At 36.6% G+C, this 16,479-nt stretch overlaps 1 protein-coding gene across 1 annotated transcript; it reads right to left on the bottom strand.

Moving 5' to 3' along the window:
- Positions 1–1,366: 1,366 nt before the first annotated feature.
- Positions 1,367–11,895, bottom strand: LOC108699039 (extracellular calcium-sensing receptor). The gene is made up of 5 exons (XM_018230898.2): positions 11,641–11,895; positions 6,705–7,529; positions 5,596–5,817; positions 3,107–3,230; positions 1,367–2,277 (listed from the first exon to the last, which is right to left on the bottom strand). Exons 1-5 carry the CDS (start codon positions 11,893–11,895, stop codon positions 1,367–1,369), a joined length of 2,337 nt encoding a protein of 778 aa, XP_018086387.2.
- Between the last annotated feature and the right edge of the window lie 4,584 nt (positions 11,896–16,479).

The following is a 16,479-nucleotide window of genomic DNA, read 5'->3' as shown; positions in this document are numbered from 1 at the left end:
ATGTGCTGGACCTGCTATTTCCTACTTTATGTGGTAGGGATGCTATCCTACTGCTCTCACTGCACAATATTGTACAATATGCTACAGATCATATGCAACTGCTAGAGTGATGGGAAAATTTGTCCTGGTTTCCATATTTCCAAAACGGCGAAAATTTTAAAAACTCATTGAAGTCAATGGGTGGTTTTTCACACAATTTTTCAAATTGTGGATATTTTTTAAACAATACATTGTGGGCTATGGGCATTTTTTCAAAGGTCAAACTTGGTGAAAAAAATCACCCATCACTTAACCTCCTACTTCGTAGCTAGGACTCAGCCTAGTTGGTGTTGCACTACAGGCCTCAACATACAGTACATATTGCTGTCTTGTTGCTTGCTGTCTGTAAAATTGGGAGTAGTTTGTCAGGAGTGGGAATTAAAAGTGGGCATGTCTAACTGATCTTGCTCTGAAAATCTGGTTATCTTAATTTACCCATGATGGTGCGGTTAAGTAGGTATATCAAGTCTTCAAAACATCACAATCAAACAGCACATCAAAGAATGTCCTAAAGACTCAAGACTACTTGAATTATATTTGCACATTCATTGATATTTTTCTATTACTCAAGACAATTCAGTAAAAAATCTTAAACTTGTGCATGATTCCATAAAAAATTACGCTCAGGCTTTTGATAATTTGGCTCCTAGGTAGTATACCACATGGTAAACAAGAAGTTAGAAAGTTTGGAATAAATGGGGTGGGGGAGTCATGGCAAGAAAGGGATGAAAGTGGAGAGGTAGCAAGCAAATGAAAAAAGTCAGTGAATGACCAGGGCTGTAAGTGCAGTATTTTTAAAAACAGTGACAGAAATAGACTTAAGTCAGGTTCAGCTTTCTGACTCAGATACTCAGGCACATGATTACTTCTGATTATTGTGTTTTTGTAATGGTAATACACAATGTTGACTTAATAATATAATGTTATATCTTTTAAGTGTAAATAAAATTCCTAGCTTGTACTTCTGAATGACGCAAACACTAGTGGGTGACCAAGGGAATTGCCACGTACCCACTGCTGCCCCAAGTTCCATGGCAGCAATGCTAACTACTCTGCCATAATACATATCTTGTATCAATCCTTTAATTAAATGTGTAACAATTACATAATTATATCACTACTACATAACTTTCTGTAGGCGTACATATATTATTTATCATTTGTTTTACCATTTCCTAAACCTCAGTCTAATAATTAATAAGAAAGCAAATTTAATTTTTTAAGCTCTCAAATGATTTATTTTCCTTTCTATACAGTTTGTTACATTGTGTTCAAATATGGAACATATATATATACACTGTATGACAAAATATGTACAAGTTGTATTTCACCATCTTTTATTGTTATTCCCTTTAATATGTTGTTTGCTGTTCATTTCAGGATGTATTAAAATGATATAGCATTTTGGAAGAAATATGCATACAAGTAGCCCAGCACTTGAAGATATGATCGCAAAGATCTCAACTGCTACCATATGCTTTCCCTTGGTGCTAAGGTAAGCTGGAATAAATGTCACCCAAACACTGGCAAATACCAACATACTGAATGTAATGAATTTGGCTTCATTAAATGAGTCAGGGAGCTTCCTGGCCAGAAAGGCAACTAACAAGCTGGTAGAAGCTAAGAGGCCCATGTAACCCAAGACACAAGCAAACAACACATTGGACCCCTCATTGCATTCAATTACAATTGTCCCTATTTCTGCTTCCATATTATATTCTGAAAATGGAGGATCAATAGCCAGCCAAGCAATACATAGGGCTATTTGAACCATTGTACAGGAAGGAACAATATAGAACGGTATACGAAGCCCCACCAACCTCCTAAGCTTGCTATGAGGATTTGTTGCACTGAAGACCAAAATAACAGTCATTGTCTTCGCCAGTATAACAGAAAGGCAAACTGAAAAAATGATACCAAACACCACCTGGCGTATCATGCAGGTTATCATGTTTGGTTGGCCAATAAATACTAGGGAGCAGAGGAAACATAACATGAGGGAGATTAGAAGAAGGAAGCTGAGCTCTCGGTTGTTGGCTTTCACTATGGGAGTCTTGCGCTTGGCTATAAACAGGCAGAACACTGAGAAGGTGAGAAGACAGAGCAAAACTGATATACAAGCAAGACTGGTGCCAAGCATCTCCTCATAGGAAAGGAACTGAATGGGTTTTGGCAGACATATTTCTTTTCTGGTATTTGGCCATTTGTCTTCTGGGCATTTGATGCACTCACTGTCATCTAGAAGAAGAGGACATATACTTAAAAAAACTTCAAAGAGCAGTGTGTATTAGTTGAAATATACATCAATGGAATATCAAACAAAGATAATCAAAGATCTTATTGGACAACAGCCACACCAGCATTGGATATAAGTAGTGGCCTAACAGGTGTTGAGGGCTTTAAAATAATTATCACTAAATAAATAAGCAAACCGGCAAGAAAATGCATGCAACATAAATATCTTTGTCATGTTTTCTGACACTGATATGCTTGAACCGGAAGGTGGCTAATAGTAAACTGACCTTTAAAATCACCATCCAGATAGTAAGTTGTTATTTTCTTCATTACATACCATATACAAATGTAGAAAACTTTAAAGGGCAAATGTCACCCCCAAAGTGTTTCAGGCATTGGAGTTATGGTCTAATATTGTTTTAGGTGAACTATACATTTTTTTAATGAATGGACCTCAGGAGCGCTAGACTGCCGACACCGGAATGGAGCTCCTGGTCAGGTAGCCATGTTGTGTGGCACATGCATGTGCAGTATAAGAGAAAGCTGTGGCACAAATTCTCAGTGCCACAATGGAGCACTCTCTTGGTGTGCCCGGTTTAGCACTCACATGGGCCATTAAAAAAACAATTGTTTCCCCCAACTGACTCAAAGACTCAGCTTGCACCTTCAGTGGGGGAAATAATTTAGGGGTGGCAGGTATCCTTTAAGAGTCTTAATGGTCTTCCACACAATATTTAATTGGATTTTTGTAGCACATGGAATGTCTACTGTATTATTTTAAGTAAAGTTTATGGCAAACTTTGAGAAAGAATTGACTTTAAAGAGATAATACCATTAGGATTTAGAATCTGTCCTTCAGAGCAAGGCACACAATCAAAACAACAGATCTGTTTGCCTTGGCGTGTGGCTCTTCTGTGACCACTTGGACATGAGTCACTGCACACAGAGATGGGAACCTAAGAGAAAGGAAAATGAGATGGAGATTAGTGAAACAGTGTCAACAAAGACTGAGGCAAGATTATTCCATAACATACAATGGGATTAATTTATAAAAAAAAATAACCCTTGGCAACAAAGCAGAGGCTTGCTTTCAGTCCTGAAACTGCAGCTAATCACCGATTGGTTGCTATGGGTTACTGCCCAGGTTCAAATGTACCCACTGTTGCAAATACTAAGGTTGCAAGACCATGCATCTTAATGCTTATTGACAGAGCTCTTGCGTGCCTGGGGTTGCTAGTCTCTGCATTGAACATTGGTAACTGGTTCAGAAATGTCAAGAGGTGCAGCTTGGCCCTGTTTTATGCCCTTAGGCAGGTGTTGAGGACAGGGACCGGATGCAGGCTGCGCAAAAAAATGACTTGTTGCTGCAATCTCTCCATTGTTAACATACCCTTGCACATTTTTTACCCATAAAGCAGCATTCCAGCTTTATAGTAAGAACTGGAAAAAATGTGTGCATTGTAATTTATGCAGCATTTTTCAGTGCAGCTGCAAATTAATTCAGGGTTGGTAAATTGAAGGTGCATTGACATTTTCTGGAGATACCAATAAAAAGGAATGATCTAACTTCAGATATATAAGCAAGGCTTGCTATTTCTCACTGGTTTATACAATTTTAGATAAAACCTTGGGGGTTCTCTTACAAAAAACTTTTTATAGTTATCTGGGCCCTTCTCTTAGCCCAGACTAAGGAGATTCCTTATCTGCATTCTTGTTTTACTGTTTTCACTATAAGTGCTCTGGAATTTGTGTGTTTTTTTTAGAAAAGATAGCTTCTCAATCCAGTTAGTTAAAATAGAATTGAGACCACAGTTCCAGAAGCACTGACTCTTTCTTTGTGGGGTCCCGCAGTTAGTAAAACAATCAACTAGAAAATACGGGACTTCTCCACCCATCTACCAATTTCCTTGTCTTACCTTTTCTTGGAATCAGAGATATTAACAATTGCACTTTAATTGATTCATAAGTGAATTGATCACAATCTGGTGGCACTTTATCACCCTTATTGGTGTTTTAGTTGATTTTTAGTAATTCAACAATCAATTAATGTTAAATGAATTGTTCATGAGTTAGAAATTACAAAGTATATACAATATTTAAAAGAAAAATCAATTGTGTCTTAGTTTTACTCTATTTAATGCTATTTAATTAAGGTTAAGCACTAGCACTTTGAGGGACGAATTATTAAGGGGGGAACCAACAGATATAGAATCACGAGATTAAATGGTTTAACTGAAATCAAATTACATAGTGATAATATATAACTTTTTGTGTGTTTTTTCTGATCAAAAAGACGGGGATACTTTCTTTCTTTTCTCCAATACAAAAATTTTCTGGAGATAATCACAGCCATAAAACTGTATAAAATGGTGATTTAATAGTTAGTTGACCCTGTGTTTTCCCTGGTAGTTAAAACCATGCAAGGCAAGTATAGCGTGTGTGTTAATAGATGTGTAACATGCACTATGTTTGGAAATGATACCCTATGGTTCAGAAGGTTCACCCCATAGTGTAACCTTCAATTGAAAAGTAATTAAAGAAGTAACTTTTGCACATGGTCTAGCAACTCGAGGCAACGAATCCAATGTTTGTGTTCAAACAAGTAAATGCGACTTGTTGTACTTGGTACTTGTGGAGTAAGTACGTTTTATTGTACTGTTTTAAGTTTTAGCGACTTTAATGCTGGGAGAAAAATATTTTAAAGGAAAAATATCATTCAGTCATCATTTAAACAGAATTTTTTTGCAATTGGCTCATTGGTGCTATGTGTAAGAAAACATATATTTACTTATTTAATATATGATTCTTTTATTTAGGAACACTAGTTCCTAGCGTTGTATCCAACAAAATGCAATTGTAGCCCATAAACCCCATACAGAGGTGCCCTGGTCAGAAACTTGGAACCCATGTGTTTACTCCACTCTACCATCTTGACAGTTACATTACATTGAGGCCAATGCAATATTGGGCAGATTTATTATGTGGTATAAAAATGGTGGAATGATATGCCACACAACGCCAGGCATCGCTGTTTAAAAAATGGCATCAAAATGGCGTAATTTTTTTAACGTGCTTTTATCTTTGAGCAACTTCCACTGAAACTCACTTCTAAAGGTCTGAAGCTGTGCAAAATAATGGTGTTAAATTTGGCATTTGCATGGTGTAAAATGAAACACACCTTGATAAATTTGCCATTTATTTAACACAGCTTTTACACCATTTTTTTTCAGTGAATTTTGTTTGACAAAGAATAATAAATATGCCCCTATATGTTTCCGCCAGTTCTCTGTTGCTAATTGGCTCTTACTTGCTTGTACTTACGTGTCCTTGATTCCATAAAATATTTTGCAGCTCAATCTTAAGTTCTTGGCCTTTTGGGGCGCTGGCATCAAAGCTGCCGACATGCACATATCGATTGCTTCCATTTGGGAAAAGCTGCCAGTTCAGAATATCCATATAGATTGGAACATCGCCATTCTCATCAAAAAAGATGGGTTCCCCTGCAGTGTTGTTGAACTTAACATGTTTGATGTAATAAAGCAACTGATAAAAACAAATACATAGGTGTTTTAGAACAAATGGCACACATACATTTGAAACATATGTAATAAAAGCCAAAGAGCAAAGTTGTGAACAGACTGCCTGCCATTCCTGTTCACCCAGTACTGCTAGACATGGGAGAGCAAGTGAAGGCACGGCAAGCCACACTCCAAACCCCAATCTAGACCCCAAGAAGGTTGTAAATAAATTCTGAAGCAGGGGAAAATCAGCCCCTATCAACACTGGCAAGCATTCCCCCTGCCACCCACTGGCGTGACAAGTAAAAAAAAAACAGTCCCACCATAACATACAAACCCCCTGCTAAGCTAAACAGTGAGGGAGGTTGAGATGCTGCTCCCACATTGCAGAGCTAAAAGAGAACTAACTTTCAGTAGCCCCCTGATATTAACCACTCTGATAAGGTTAGCCCATTTCTTTACTCCTAACTAGTGATGGGTGAATTTATTCGCCAGGTGCGAATTTGCGGCAAATTTGCGCGATTTGCCGTCGGCGAATAAATTTGCGAAACGGTCACGAAAATGGATGCTGGCGTCCGTAAAAAAAAACAGACGCCAGCGTCAAAAACGGGCGCTGGCGTCAAAAACAAGAAATGGCGCAAATTCGCCAATCACTATTCTTAACGTAAGCCTCCCCTTACTGAATGAGACAGCCCTGTACTTATATCATGCCATTTGGCAGGCAGAAAGGATGGTTCTCCTTTGCATCTTACACCCACTGGTGCTCCCTAACTAAGTTAAGTGATGGATAGAAGGTGGTAAATTAGATGCCTATTGGAAATTCTAAAGATTAATTATTTTTATAGAGGCTTTATTTAAAAAGAAAATTGCATCCAAAGAAAGAAAGAAAATGAGAAAATAGCTGTATTTTACCTGCCAAGGCTGATGGTTATGTATATCTGCACATGATCCATTTGTAAAAGGCCCATACCCTGGCACACAGATATACATCTGGTGTAAAGCATGTGCAATTGCAAAGACTGCATTGTGAATTTTGTATGTGTATATAAATTTGTTGACATCATACACAGATGTATCAATGGTGTCCAGTCTTTCCGTTCCAGTGCACCAAACTGAGCCTTTTTTTAAAGGAGTGGTTTGATTAGCTGGCCAAATACAACCAAAAGCATGTTCCCAAAAAGTTTTTATGTATAAATCATCTAAATATTTTGTAGGGTGAATGCTGTAAAGGAATTGCTTGAATCCTGGAATTTTTCCAATTTGAAATGAAAGACCAAGGCTCCCATTTAAGGTTGTTAATATTTCCCTTCTAGGGAAGTCAGAAGTAATAGACCAGCTTCCTGTGCCAACCCACACTTTGTCAGTGATATTGTTAAATGAAGCGACTTCCATTAGAGGAATGAGATTTTCCATTGTAGTGTACACAATGATTACAGTAGCTTCAGTTTTCTTCAGCACGTCTACAATGCGATACACAGACTCCATAGAAGCGTAGAGGGGTAGAATTTCTTGGAAAGCAATGCATCCGCCATTACTCTCAATCTCATTGGTTAAAAGTTGAGTACCTGAACGTCCTAAATCACTATCTGAGGTGATGATACCCACCCAGGTCCAATTAAAATACTGTACTAATCGAGCAATTGCAAACATTTCATAGTTAGCATTAGACATAGTCCTTAGGAAGGATGGGAATTGTGTTTTGTCACTCAGGATGGGATGAGCCGAGGCATAGCTGATCTGGTAAAGAAGGAAATATAACAGTATAAAATAAAATTGTGTTTCCATGTAGGAAAACTTCAGGGTGAATGTCATAAAAGACGTTAATGGATTTTTTTTTTTACAATGTAAACAATTATTCTTTTGTGTTAACAAGTGTCCCTTTTGTGTATTTGGGAATTTGGAAAGTGTTTGGCGACCCCAACCCCCAGAAGATTGCAGTGTATGTAATAGAATGTCTTATTGAAAAAGCAATCTTTGTGTCAAAAGAATACCTTTTTTAAACCCTTAACTGTGCAATTTATGATGTAATATCTGTCTAAGAATAATATTACATGAATAGAATTGGCTACAGAGTGGTATCTAATTGAAGAGCGCAGAGAGACCTCTAGTGACCAAAAGAGGTAATATATCAACAGCAAAAAAAGATACTCATGCAACTCAAAATAAAAATGTACATTTATTATATCAAGTTAAAATGCATTAATTTCTCACAAAAAGCCTAACGTGTTTTATGCTTACCAGTCATAGGCAACAATAAAAAACTGGATACAGCTCTATGTATATATATATATATATATATACTGAACTAAACAAAATAACCCAGCACTATCATTATACAACTTTAAGGAACAATTGGATTAAAGAGAACTTATCTGAATTTGGCAAAAAGAGACACCTTTAGTTACATGGTTTGTACAAAGTATGCATAAGCTGATGCGCCCCGCCAAGGCAGTGTCCATGCATCAGTCCTACCTAAGTGAAAAAGGGTATTTTCTTTGGGAGGAGAAAGACCATACCTGCTTCTCTCTTTATTTGGCATGACCTCTTCCAAAGAAACATTCAGCATTATGGGCTTTTAAGTAATCTGTAATTCCTACAGATTATATATATATATATATGTATGTATGTATGTATGTATGTATATATATATATATATATATTTATATATATATATATATATATATATATATATACTGTGTATATATATATATATATATATATATATATATATATATATATATATATACTGTATATATATATATATATATATTTTTTTTTTTTTTTTGACAGACCCTCCCATATCATTAAAACCAAAGTAAGAACAATATTACATTGTAATCATGAACATTTTGTGCATATCTATTCAAATATTTTTTTTCAGTTTAAGACTTATTATTTATTACATTTAGCTTATATTTTATATTTGTAGGTAAATCGGACTAACACTATAAATGTTAAAGACAGTTCACATGGGACAAATATTTTTTGGAAACATTTCAAGAACATTATATTGTTCATTCTTTTGAGACTTTTTGATTGAATTTCTAACATAGAACAATGAGGCACTTTGTCTCAGATTCAAATTAATGAGAAAAACTTCCCCTATTTCAGTTTCAGATTCTCAAATGACATCTTTATCATTTTTATGATACAAGATAAGCTTTTTTCCCAAATGCTAAATGCTTTATTTATCACAGAATGTAATGTTTTGGGGATGGGACCCTTCTTCATCCCGAAATGCTACATTGCTTGATAATAAACGTGCATGGGCTCAAGCCACTTCACTACCCCGCGTGTGTTTGGTCAATTCCTTCGTATACAGACAGTAAGTCTGTAATCATAATATTTTGAAATATTTAAATCAATGTACCTACTGGAAGTATCAAGTTAACTCATATCATTGATGTTCATGACTAATATGCAACACAATCAAACAAAAAAAGTGATCCCTTATCAAATTTATTTATCCTGCGGTAGAAGTGGAGGTCTGACCTTAGTCAGTACAAACTAATGAATTAAAAAGAAAGAAAAAAGTACCCCACTTGCTTCAAACTCGCTCAGCAGTCTCTAGTTAGTTTACAGCTACCTACTTATTATAATCTCAATTGCGTGCAGAATTACTAATTACTTTGTAGTAATCGTATGAATTCAAGAAAGTGCTTGTGCTATAATTTAACCGGTTAAAATCCCAAATGATTATGAATTAATTAAATAAATGTGATACAATTCATTCTGTTATATATAAAGGGGCTTAAAAAATTGTACTAATATACCGTAGCTATAATCAATTCTATTTCACAATAGTTTATATCCTTTTGCAACAAGATGTATTAGTCTAAAAGTTAATAATAACCCCCTCCAATCACTTTGAGTTAAAAAAACTTTAAAGTGCAAGTGCTTAAACAACTAATGAAGACTGGTAATCAACATAAATTCATCCGGACTTAACAATAATTCGTTTCGCAATACTGGCTTTGTCAAGGCGTAATCAAAGCCAGTATTGCGAAACGCGCGTCGGCGTTCTGAGTCCTTTTAACCTTAACTTTTTAAGATTTAAAGTCAATTGGGTTTTCAAAGTAGTGGAAGGGGTGGGGAGGTTTCAAATCTCAACCAGTGCTCGGTTCTTCGCTATTCTCTCTGATACTAAAGCTCACAAGAGCCTGTGGATTTGTGGTTTTTTAGGCCTATATAGCTCTAGTACTAGGACAGGATTAACAATCAAGACCACAGTCTCGGGTACCCTGCCTTCTTTGTCTTTGTGGTGTCCCAGGGATAGAAAAAAACTAGGTAGTAGATTTGGGACAACTCCACCTCCTCTTCTTTTCCATTTCTGACTTAATTCCTGAAGCAGAGCATTGTGTGTTTTTTAATATTTATCCTATTTATTGCGGTCTCTATTTAATTAATTACCTCAACTATAATTTATTGCAAAGCACTATCAAGCACTTTAAATTCTATGAATTATTGTTAAGTTCGGATGAATTTATGTTGATTACCAGTCTTCATTAGTTGTTTAAGCACTTGCACTTTAAAGTTTTTTTAACACAAAGTGATTGGAGGGGGTTATTATTAACTTTTAGACTAATACATCTTGTTGCAAAAGGATATAAACTATTGTGAAATAGAATTGATTAGTGATGGGCGAATTTATTCGCCAGGCGCGAATTTGCGGCGAATTTGCGCAATTTTTTTTTGACGCCAGCGAATTTTTGCCGCGAATTTTCGCGGGCGTTTCGCGAATTTATTCGCTGGCTGCGAAACGCCCGCGAAAATTGGCGGCAAAAATTCGCTGGCGTCAAAAAAAATTTTCAGAAAAAACGGACGCCGGCGCCAAAAACAGGCGCCGGCGTCAATTGTATTAGTACAATTTTTTAACCCCCTTTATATATAACAGAATGAATTGTATCACATTTATTTAATTAATACATAATCAATTGGGATTTTAACCGGTTAAATTATAGCACAAGCACTTTCTTGAATTCATACGATTACTACAAAGTAATTAGTAATTCTGCACGCAATTGAGATTATTATAATTAGGTAGCTGTAAACTAACTAGAGACTGCTGAGCGAGTTTGAAGCAAGTGGGGTACTTTTTTCTTTCTTTTTAATTTAATATGCAACACAATCATGGGAAATTCCTGGCCAGATTATATGGATTTATGCCATCCATAAACACAAGCTGCTAACCAGCTCATTTGTGCTCAGAAATCTTTGGATTTTTTTAATGGACACTTTGGGGCAAATGTATCAAGGGTCGAATATCGAGGGTTAATTAACCCCCAATATTCGACTGGGGAATTAAAATCCTTCGACTTCGAATATCGAAGTCAAAGGATTTTGTGCAAATAGTTCGATCGAACGATTAAATCCTTTGAATCGAACGATTCGAAGGATTTAAAATCCATCAATCAAAGGATTATCATTCGACCAAAAAAAGATAGCCAAGCCTAGGGGAACTTCCCCATAGGCTAACATTGACTTTGGTAGCTTTTAGGTGGCGAACTAGGGGGTCAAAGTTTTTTCTTATAGAGACAGTACTTCGACTATCGAATGGTCGAATAGTCGAACAATTTTTAGCTCAAATAGCTCGATTCCAAGTCGAAGCCATAGTCGAAGGTCGCAGTAGCCCATTCGATGGTCGAAGTATTTTTTCTTCTATTCCTTCACTCGAACTTAATGAATGGGCCCCTTTATTTTTATTCTTTGGGGAAACTTTGTTTATTTCATGAAGATTATTTTCTCTTTTTTGTGAAAGGTAGTAATTATAACTCAATTATAACTATTTCCCAAAGCTTTAGTGTCATAGTTTAAGGTTTGAGTTTGAAGAGCGGTAGTATTTCCTTACCTGAGGGTATCTGTAGAGTCCCAAAATTCTGGCAATAGGCATTGAGGCTTTAGAAGGCATGTCCCCGACAATCGCGCTTGGCAGGATATTTCGACAGTTAAAATTTGGCACAAAATTCTCCTTTCCTGATAGGATCCATGATGTCCCCATCAGAGAACGTACTTCATTATAACATGAATCATAGAGCTGGAATCCCAGCGTAATATTTGGCAAAATGTCAGAAGAGTTATTTACTTCCATAATTGCGTACACCATGGATAGGAGGTAGCGGTAATATCTAATATGAAATCTTAAAACAAAATAGTACAATTAACACACATTTTATCTAGCATATGATTAAGCAACATTTTGAAAATATTGTCGTTTTTATATGACATTAGTATTAGTAGACTGCATAGAACATACATTTAAAAAGGCTACTTTTGGCCTTGAGCTTGGTAATGAATTTGAATACAGTACTTTACCTCCCTCAATTCCACTTGCCTTAGTCTTTAAGATCTCTCTACATGTATCGGTGCCATGCCCTTCTTCTAAATTCTTGGAAATCATCAACTATAGTGTTAGGGCAAAATGTTCCAAGATGGGGCAAAATATTCCGGAAAAAGATGATAATGGCAATTAACAAATGGATCTTTTTCCATGATGGAACACATTTTTTAAGCATGCAAAATAAAATAAATTAAATATAAAATGATTGATGTGTTTTGGTTGAGTGATATCATTAACACTTGGTAAAAAAGTGTGCAATTATTAACTGGTCATATGTACTGATGGTTCAGTTTAATTGTTTTTCTTATCCTTTATTTGCTTTCTTTATTTATAGGCCTTCTTGTATTATCTTTTTTTTTTATGTGTTGTTTCCAGACTACTGCCTGCTTATTGTCCTGAGGAAGACACGCCTCTATGTTGTTGAAGTGTTGGTTTAATAAACTATAAATTTATTGCTGTAAAACTACAAAATACTTTCCTCTGTGTTTGTCCATTATGCAGTGTTTTTCCCACATTGCCAGAGTTAGTAAGTGCCAGCAGCTAGTTGGTGTAAGTATAGCCCAGGGATGGGCGAATTTGAACCGTTTCGTTTTGCCAAAAATTCACCACTGGCGAAATGTCGACGATGCTCATTAAAGTCTATGGGCGTCAACATTTTTTTTGATGCACACTTTTTTTTTTTGATGAACTCCGCCATACAAGTCTATGGGCGTCATTTCCGCGGCAAAACAAGGTGAAGAAATTCGCCCATTCCTATTTAAAACCTTTTAAATTCTATTCCATTCACACCAAAGGAATTGAACAAAATAAAATAGACGGTGTAAGACACCTTGCTCTTATAGTACCAAAGTCACAATTGATAGGTATAGAGGTGCCATGTTTACTGATGCAGTTGTTCTCTTTATGGAATATTATCATGCCTTGTGATGTCAGCAAAAAAAGTGTAATTTTTCAGTACAGAGAGCATCATAATCTGCTGGTACAAGTGCTCTGTAACTTAGCACTGAGGGGGGCAGGAGTGAACCCCTTAGTGTGCTTGCACTTGCACCCATGGGGTTTTTAAACGGGCCTTTATATCTGTACACAGAATTGGGCCAAAAGGAAAGGATGCCCAAAACATGCCCGACCATCTTCAACCCCTGCTTGCCACTTGCTTGCCCTCCAAACCAGTGTTCCTGAGCCAGAGTTAATAAGGCAGCAGTGGTATGTACCACTTCTCCCTAAACCAAGTTCTGGTCCTGTGTATGTAAGAGTAATTTATTACGTGCAGGGTAGAGTGCAAAATGAAAAATTAGGTGCAAGGGTGCAGTCTACCACATTAATTGCACTTTGCACCTGCCCTGCACTTTAAAGGAGAACTAAACCCCCATCCCAAAAAAGCCCCCCTTAACTGTCTGGCTTTGCCCCCCCTCCCCTCTTCTCTCCCTCCCCGCACTTTGCATTAGTAAAAAAAAAAAAGACCCTTAAAAAAAATCTGAGCCTAAAATGCAGAGCATCACAGTGTAGCACCAGGGCACGATCCTCCACTGCTTCATATTCTTTTGGGACTCACATGCTTCCACAGGTTTTGTGTTGGCATGAGTCCCGAAAGAATAGGAAGTGGTGGAAAATTAGGGTCAGATTTTTTTAAGGTTTTTTTTTAATGCACATTGTGGGGAGGGAGGGGGCAATGTTTGTCAGTTAAGGGGGCTCTTTTGGTATGGGGGTTTAGTTCTCCTTTCAAACTGTGCTGCAGGTCTCTGCATTCCTCCAAAGAACCTACCACTGGCTGCATTTGGCAGCACTGCATCCATGAGGGAGTGGAGGGGATCATGTATTTGTCTCCCCTCCCTCCCACCCACTAACTTGCCCATCATTCAGAAGCACAAGCTGGGAAGTGCCACAACGCAAGGCCAAAATAATGCCTTGTCTGCCCTATAGCAGGTGCTAAGAACAGGACTGCCTTATGCCGCTCTCTGCGTTTCACACAAGGTACAGTGCGGAGCATTGCCCTGCAGTAAGTTTGTAATGTTTTTGAGGTTTATACTGCTGTAAGGTAATGGATGTTAAAGTATAAACTTACGTGTTACATTGAATCGAATTTGGTGGTTCCCTGAATTTGACTTCAGGATATTGTACATCCATATGCACAGCAAATAATCCACCCAGTGTGATTTCTCCAGGCAAAGAGTAACCAAGAGTTTCTTCACTTGCCAGTCTGCACCCTCTCCAAGATGTTCCACAAACGCCATGACTAAACAATAAGATCAGGAGCAAACAGCACTGGAGGCAAATGGAAAGGGAACTTGGAAACATCTTCATCCTATTCAGTGAAGCAAATGTTACAGGTGTGATGGCTATAACCAAAGCACCCCCATGTCTTATAATTAAATGAATAATGACACAAACACTGACTGAATGTGCATGAGGCTATTTCAGCATTTTCTAAACAATTTGCTACAGTATGTTCTTTATCTGTAAAGTGTTTGTTATTGAAGAACTGTTATTTAATAATATTAGAAAAAAGATTTAGGGTAATTTAACCTGCTGTGTCTTGTGTGGCACTGACTCTGATCATGAACAAGCACACAATGTAACTATATGTATATAGAAATGATCCCCCTCCATTCTTCTGATGCAAAATGTAAAGTGATGACAGTATTCTGCTTCCCTTTGGATGTGCTCTTTTAAAATGTGTTAATGAGAAACAGAAATATTTCGCCAAATAACACACATCTTATGATACAGAATCCAATGTTATAGTACTTTTGCTGGACTATATCACAATTAGTGATGGGCAAATAAATTCGCCAGGCATGGATTTGCAGCGAATTTCCGTATTTCACCACCCGTGATTGTTTTTGCAAAACTGTGGTGAAAATTGGCCGCAACAAAAAAAATTGCCGCGGTCAAAATTATCTCGACACCCATTGACTTCAATGTCTTTCACAAATTTATAGCTGTTTTGCTAATTTTTCCGCTGTTTCGCTAATTTTTCAGCGAATCGAAACTGGACAGATTTGCCCATCACTAATCTGAATTCATCAGGAATGCCTGTATTAGTATGTAACCAAAAACACAATCGTATTTTAATGGATGATCACAAATACCACAATATAATAGGATATGAATTTGTGAGTTATATTATCCCTCTGAGAATATATCACACAACACAGCAAAATCTTCACTTGCAGACTGCTTCTACCCTATAGCATTTGCCTACTGTCCTTGCAACACAATAGGTAGATAACCAGATAGACATAGATAGACAGATAGATAGACAGATAGATAGATAGATAGATAGATGATAGATAGATAGATAGATAGATAGATAGACAGACAGACAGACAGACAGACAGACAGACAGACAGACAGATAGATAGATAGATAGATAGATGATAGATAGATAGATAGATAGATAGATAGATAGATAGATAGATGATAGAGAGAGAGAGAGAGAGAGAGAGAGAGAGAGAGAGAGAGAGAGAGAGAGAGAGAGAGAGAGAGGGATGATAGATAGTTAGATAGATAGATGATAGATAGATAGATAGATAGATAGATAGATAGATAGATAGATAGATAGATAGATAGATAGAGATAGATAGATGATGGATGGATGGATGGATAGATAGATAGATAGATAGATAGATAGATAGATAGAAGATAGATAGATAGATGCATATTATATAGACAGAGAGAGAGATTATTAACTTTAAACAAGACTTTTGATATACTTGGTTTTAATCTAATATACACACATATGACGTAGGGTACTGTTCTATATAACATTACAATTACAAACAAAATAGATAGCTAGACAGACAGACAGAGATATATATATATATAGAGAGAGAGAGAGAGAGAGAGATGACATCCACATATCCCTGTTTATATTATTTTATTCATTGAAGATAACAACCATGTATTTATCACAAATTACATCATGAATACACTAAAATGTAAAGATTGTGACAGAATATAGAGCAATGGAATCATGATGATGGGCTACAAGGATTTGGTGACTATGACACAGATGACCATACAGTACTTACCTTACAAAAGAGGATCTTCAAAGTCTTAGATTATCTCTCCATCATCATGAATAGATTTGAAAAGCAGTGTAGGATGAGTCTGAAAGGTTCCCTATAATTTGCTGTACAGAGCCTGAAACCCTTCTATTCTAATTAAACTCTATAGTAATAGTTATTTAAGATCTTTATCATTTGTGTCTGTCTTAAATATCTATTGTGTGTGCTTTGCAGCCCCCATAATACAGTCCACTGTTTACAGTTCTTTATATATAAGACCACCGAAGCAGTGAGATGCCTATAGAGGAAGTTTAATTATATAAACACATACACATTAGGGGAA

This window comes from Xenopus laevis, chromosome 8L, assembly GCF_017654675.1.
Source record: "Xenopus laevis strain J_2021 chromosome 8L, Xenopus_laevis_v10.1, whole genome shotgun sequence".
NCBI lineage: Eukaryota > Metazoa > Chordata > Amphibia > Anura > Pipidae > Xenopus > Xenopus laevis.
This window is presented reverse-complemented; position numbering and strand designations above follow the sequence as displayed.

Coding starts and splice junctions, on each gene's coding strand:
- LOC108699039 (XM_018230898.2), bottom strand. CDS start 11,895: ATGGTGTACGCAATTATGGAAGTAAATAACTCTTCTGACATTTTGCCA. Junction 5,818..6,704: donor ATAACCATCAGCCTTGGCAG/GTAAAATACAGC, acceptor TGTTTTTATCAG/TTGCTTTATTACATCAAACA. Junction 2,278..3,106: donor ACAGATTCTAAATCCTAATG/GTATTATCTCTT, acceptor CTCTTCTTCTAG/ATGACAGTGAGTGCATCAAA.